Raw genomic sequence first — 6,267 nt, forward strand, 5'->3', positions numbered from 1 at the left:
GGTGGGCCAAAAGGAAAGGACAAGTGGCGAGTTGGCGACATTTTGGTGTGTTAAATGGGTTTATTTGCAATAACAAAGCAAAATAGTTACCGATAGCATGAAGTTGGTGTCCATCCAGACGCCTCCAAGTAGTGGTAGAGATAAGAAATTGATGTTGTCTTGTTTCTGGCAAGTTGAAAGTTTAAATTACATTTCTTACTATTTCAATACCACAGCCCACTGATCATGGCAAAAGAATTAATTGAACTTTGGAAACGACGAATGTAAATTGACAAGCAAATATGCTCAATCCAGGAGCTATGATACAAACTCTGCTGTTAAATATTTGAACAGATCATTTGCAAAAGGAAATTAGCAGGATTTTCGCAAAGCTTTCCATAATCCTACCTTCGGCACGAACTGCCCACAAAACCGACACGGTCCTATTTGTTCATGCGGAGCGTAGGCTTTCTGTAACATTATAACAAGGTTAGTCCGGATCCTTCGCCATTGGTTCCGATTTCACACAAAAGGTTCAATCTCATTTACAGAACAAAAACAATCATATTACATCACAACTTTTAATTACAGGAAATGAATAGCGGCTTGGGATTCGAATATCTTTTCAAAGGTTCAACAGTCGCTGTAATGGACAGCACACCGAATCGATCTATGGACTCTCCGCTTTTGCTAATTGAACCACAATAAGCAATCCTTCATCAAGTGGCAGCTGTTTCTAGTGGACTGCGCGAAATTCGACAACAAATCGTCCCAAGCTCTTTCCGCTTTTAAATCCTCTGGCTGATGAATTCCGGGCTCGCTAAGCTCATAATATACACGTGTCGGCTTTACGGCTAGCGCAAACATAAATCAATGGATATCCACGAGCGTATCGTGAGGACTTCCGTGGTACCACGGTTCAGTGCGCGTGAACATCAAAAACATATTTTATTGTGTTTCGCTACGCAATCCGTCTATACACCACCGGGAAGCATGGAAGCGAACGTGAGAAGAAGACTTCGGTATCATACTGATTCCCGGCGCTAGAATACGAGACGTGCCCGGTGTATGAAATATTCATCGCATAGTCTGACAAGTTTCGGAGTCGTCCGGCGACATACGCGATCACTACCTCGAATGCTGGCCATTGTTTTAATGCGCACCATTTTGTCGGTATAATACCGTGTCGCCTTTTGTATTTTGCTTTGACGTTTGAACAAGAACAAGTTCGGGTAGAATTATTATGCTGTAGATTGTGGGAATCAATCTATGAAACTATTCGCAGTGTATACTGTACAAAACAAAGATCGGACTGAATCATTTGTTTTCACTAGAACAGTATCCTCTCGCGAACGATGCTTCTAGCGTACGCATATTGGATGGACAATATCATTCTGATAAAAGTGCATTTTATTTTTGCACAACGTATTATTATCTACAAACTTTGCCCAGTGAGAAAATTATGCTTATACCTGTATTATAAACTCCCACTAGCAGTCCGCAACAGGAAACACAGGTTGGAAAATGTCATAACCATATAGTAATCCCATTAGCAGTAGCAAATGCACCGTACCTTTATCAAACTCAATCAGCATTATTTCGACCGACGATTGATTATCCACAATGGGAACAAAACTTTCCACCCTGCCCAAGATTCTAAGGCTCATTGTTACCTGTCGAGTGAAACATACGTGCCGTCGGTAGCGTAAGAGATGTTACGTCAACCTTTACGTCGGAGAAAATCCACAACGGGCGAGGTGAATTGAATGACGTGTTCGTTTTACGGTACAATGAACAGTGGCGCCCGTCCTAAGCAGAACGCCGTTGTTTTGCCCCTTGCGTGGCTGCTCGATAACCACGGACCACGCAGCGTTCATGGGGCAAATTCAATTAAAATCCATCCCATCTTTTCCGTCAATGCATCGTCACAGCCGAACGATGTAATGCCAATTTCCTAGACATTTCTTTTCCTTCCGCCAAATGCTAATGGATCTTGCGCGTCTGAGGTCGAATAATGGTTTTCGTCTCAATTAAGGCTTTGCACTGGTTCGGGCTCTGCGCCATTGGCGCCAGCTATTTGCGAACCATGCTTCCGAAAGAAGTTGTACGCGATGGCGAAAAGCCGGCAGCTGATGTTTGTAAAGCTAATTTCATCCGATACGGCTTTGGTGGTGACAAACCGCATCGATCCGTCACCGATAGCAGTGTAGCGTGGTATGTGATTTTCCTGACGCGGCTGACTGTTGTGGAACGAGATTGTGCTCGAAGTTTCAGTGACCGTTGCGAAACCCCGCACGGTTCAGTGACATCTTTAACTGACACTCAAATGATGAAAACTCGCGTGGTTCGTGTAGGATAGTCACGCATTCGATAAAACCGTGGCAGAAAAATGCTATCGGTCTCGCGTCGGGCACAGTGATTTGCCATGAATAAGTGCGAATGAAAATATTCGACACCACCCGATGGCTTTCAGCGCAAAATGAATCTTGTGATCAGTGTTCTCTTTCAACAGCAATCTTAAGAAAATAGTAACCATGTTTTGACAGCAAGTTCAAGTTGGCTGCTAATACTGGTGATACCGACCAAACCCAATTACTGAAAAGCGAATTCGTTAGCTATGAACTTGTTACGGGTAGCAAGTAAAACCATGAGGTCAACTAGAATGTTTCGAAGGTAAATTGCTGCGTGCGGAACGGAACCAACGAATGCAATCAATCGGATTAGTGATCCGGAATGATAAAAGCGCATGCAGCGACCGTTCCCGGACGTACACGTGAGCATCCGTTTGAAGGATGATCTAAAGCATACACAGTATTGCAAAGCGGGGTTCGGGGGACTTCATCATAATGGTCAATGATGAATGTTTGAATGGGAAATGTATCATATGGCGATAAAAGAATAGAAGGGTGATTAGCAATAACCAACACTAATTAATCCACCGTGCGCTGATTGATGGTGGTTGATGATACAATAATAAACAAAAAATCAAACGCAAACTGCGTCACGTGTAACAGATTTTTTTTTAACCGGATTTAATCTCGCTTGATACAGTGTTTCTTCTATGAAAATTGAGCGATACTTGTAACGTAGTTTCTACCGATATTAAAGCCTCTTAATGTCGGTCGTACAGTTGCACGATCTCCAGCATAATAAACAACATCTCCTTACACCACCAACCAACATTAGATTACATCACACCGATTTGTATACACTGATGCGCTCGGTTGTGATTAGATAGTGCGGCCATGCGGCATTTTCGTTCCCGTTTTTGCCCTTCACACGGTGTTGATTGACAGCCCAGATATTATCGTAGATTAAGTAACACCACTGCCATGTTGTACGACATCATGTCGCCAGCAGGCACACGCATCGCGTTCAAAGTGCTGCTAATCAATTCGGCATCAAAATTCAATAATCCGCACAGCCCCGATCACGTTGGCGTTGGCTCTGATCCCCCTTTTTGCTCCGCTTCATAATGGCGCCCGGAAAACCCTTAGGACGATCACCGGCACTTGTCTAACGCGACACCGGGCTTACCATCTGGGGGATGTGATTTGTCCCGACCTGCCATCCCGAGGAAAAGGCGTTTTTTTTCCTCTTCGCTGCATAAATCGAAATACTAATGTAAACTCTTTCTATTCGCTCTTTTTTTCTGCTTCCCCCGGTCAGGGTCCCGACACATCAATGACAGCGAAAAAACGCAACGCATCGATATTGCACGAGACTCGTGAACGTGAAAGAGAGCGATAAAACTACGCAAGTGTGCATCTGAAGGATTGGCATCAACACGGCACGTGGGGGAACAAGGAAAGGGAGCAAAACAACTGCTCCCACACACAAGTCGTCCAGATTTTGGATGCTGTAACATCGCCCAGGACATTCGTCATCAAGATAATCGTTTTGCGTGTATGTGTGTGCTTGTTCCGGTGAACCGGAGCGGAGGGCGGGTGTGAAGGATGTGCGAGGCTAAACACGCAACGCACTGCAAAGCCCACCGCCAGCACGTGTAGTAGTAGCACTAGCGTGGGACGGCAGTGGTCTGCCGGAGACACACATCCCGACGGGACGCAAATCGAACAAAGACAAGCTTGACAGTGCACTCGCAGCGACAAGCGCTAGCGGGCGTGTGTGATCGTAAATATTTTACGTTCGCGTAAGGCACGACGCCACGACGAAATGCTGACGCCAGTGTCGGGACTGGCGAGCTTGGTGGGCGCTGTAACGGCAGCTGCCGCAGCCTCAACGTCCCCGGCCGCCATGGCGTCGCTGGTGCTCGATCACACCGAGCTCCCGTTGATGGACACAGCAGCGCCGAGCGCCGTGATACCCGGCCGGGGACTGTTTGCAACGAACGCGTCGAATCTCACCCTGTCGCTCGACGAACTGCTGCTGTTTGGGCGCTCAAACAACTCCACGGTGGCACCGGCCAGCGCGGACAACGATATTATCTTCACCAACAAGCTCGTGCAGATCGTGTTCTGTGTGCTTTACTCCAGCATCTTTGTGCTGGGCGTGTTTGGAAATGTGCTGGTGTGCTATGTCGTGTTTCGCAACAAAGCCATGCAAACGGTCACGAACCTGTTCATTACGAATCTCGCCCTGTCGGATATACTGTTGTGCGTGCTAGCCGTACCGTTCACTCCGTCCTACACGTTCATGAGACGGTGGGTGTTTGGGAAGCTGCTGTGCCATACGGTACCGTTGGCGCAGGGATGCAGTGTATACATATCGACGCTAACGTTAACGTCGATCGCGATCGATCGGTTCTTCGTGATCATCTACCCGTTCCATCCGCGCATGAAGCTATCCACCTGCATCACCATCATCGTGCTGATATGGTCGTTCGCGATCATGGTGACGATGCCGTACGGGCTCTACATGCGGCTGCACGGCGTGACGTTCAACGGCACCGACAGCACCACGAACAGCACGACGAACAGCGCCATGTACTGCGAGGAGCTGTGGCCCTCGGAGGAAATGCGCAAAACGTTCTCCATCGTCACATCCATACTGCAGTTCGTGCTGCCGTTTATCATCATGGCATTCTGCTACATTTGTGTGTCGATACGGTTGAACGATCGGGCTCGCACCAAACCGGGCAGCAAAACTTCCCGCCGGGAGGAGGCCGATCGGGATCGCAAGAAGCGCACGAACCGAATGCTAATCTCGATGGTGGCCATCTTTGGCATTTCCTGGCTGCCGCTGAACGTGGTCAACATGTGCAACGACTTCAACTCGGACATCAACAGCTGGCGGTTTTACAATCTGATCTTTTTCATCGCCCACCTGACGGCCATGTCCTCCACGTGCTATAATCCGTTCCTGTACGCCTGGTTGAATGACAACTTCCGCAAAGAGTTTAAACAGGTGCTACCCTGCTTCGATCCGTCCCGTGGCCGGGCGGGCACGGTCGGCGGGAACCGGGCCGGTGGGGGCTGGCGTTCCGAGAGGACATGCAACGGCAACAACGATACCGTGCAGGAGACGCTCATACCGAGCTCGCAAATACTGCCCAGCAGCCGCAGCTCGCAACCGCAGCAACAACCGCAACAGCTGAGCTCATCCTCCAGCCAGGGACAGAGCAATCAACCGACGGTGGATTCGATTCTGCTCTCGGAGGTTGTCCCACCGCTGTCCCTACCGCCGCCACTCACCGGCAACGCGTTGCCGAGCGTACAAAGCGCGGAAACCGTAATCCTTCCGTCGGGCGTGCTGGAAACCCCGTTCGATGTGCAGCTCATACCGAGTGCGGGACAGCCGGTCAGCAACGGCACATCGGAGGCGTCAAATCTCGCCACATCTGCGGGCGTCCGAAACGGGTTAAGCCATGCGTGTACGAACCCAAAACTTTCTTCGCTTATACTCATAAATGATGGTACCACGGCAGACTCGAAAGTGCCCGCTATACTTTAAGAAGACACACCGTACGTACATTCGGTAGGTATAAAACAAAGGGGACACTATTTTCTTGGAGATTGCTTAAAGTAATATCACGCCATTTTCTGTGCTCTCCAAGCAACTTTCATACAAAACCAGCAAAAGATAATAATTAGATAATTGAAAAATTCTTTATTTCCCTCCCTTCGGCTGGCAGGTTTACGATTCGGACTTATCTCGCCTTTATGGAAATAACTAGAATAGAATGCCAGTAGTTCCGCTAATGCCATAATCGTTGCACTTTGCTCCACTTTCCATGGCGCTTCGCGGTGGTTATGGAAATGTATTCAAATGTCTTTTGTGCCGCCATTGGCAGTTTGCCTTACCAGCAAGCCTTATTCAAATCTCAGT

General features: G+C 48.1%; 1 protein-coding gene across 1 annotated transcript; it reads left to right on the plus strand.

Annotated features, from left to right (window-relative positions):
- The first annotated feature begins 4,155 nt into the window (after window positions 1-4,155).
- On the plus strand, window positions 4,156-5,892 carry LOC128297149 (prolactin-releasing peptide receptor). Its single transcript, XM_053032723.1, has one exon. The coding sequence runs from the start codon at window positions 4,156-4,158 to the stop codon at window positions 5,890-5,892; it is 1,737 nt and encodes a 578-aa protein (XP_052888683.1).
- The last annotated feature ends 375 nt before the right edge of the window (window positions 5,893-6,267 follow it).

The sequence above is a fragment of the Anopheles moucheti genome, chromosome 2, assembly GCF_943734755.1.
Source record: "Anopheles moucheti chromosome 2, idAnoMoucSN_F20_07, whole genome shotgun sequence".
NCBI lineage: Eukaryota > Metazoa > Arthropoda > Insecta > Diptera > Culicidae > Anopheles > Anopheles moucheti.

Bases quoted from the DNA above. Each gene is read 5' to 3' on its own strand.
- LOC128297149 (XM_053032723.1), top strand. From the start codon at position 4,156: ATGCTGACGCCAGTGTCGGGACTGGCGAGCTTGGTGGGCGCTGTAACG.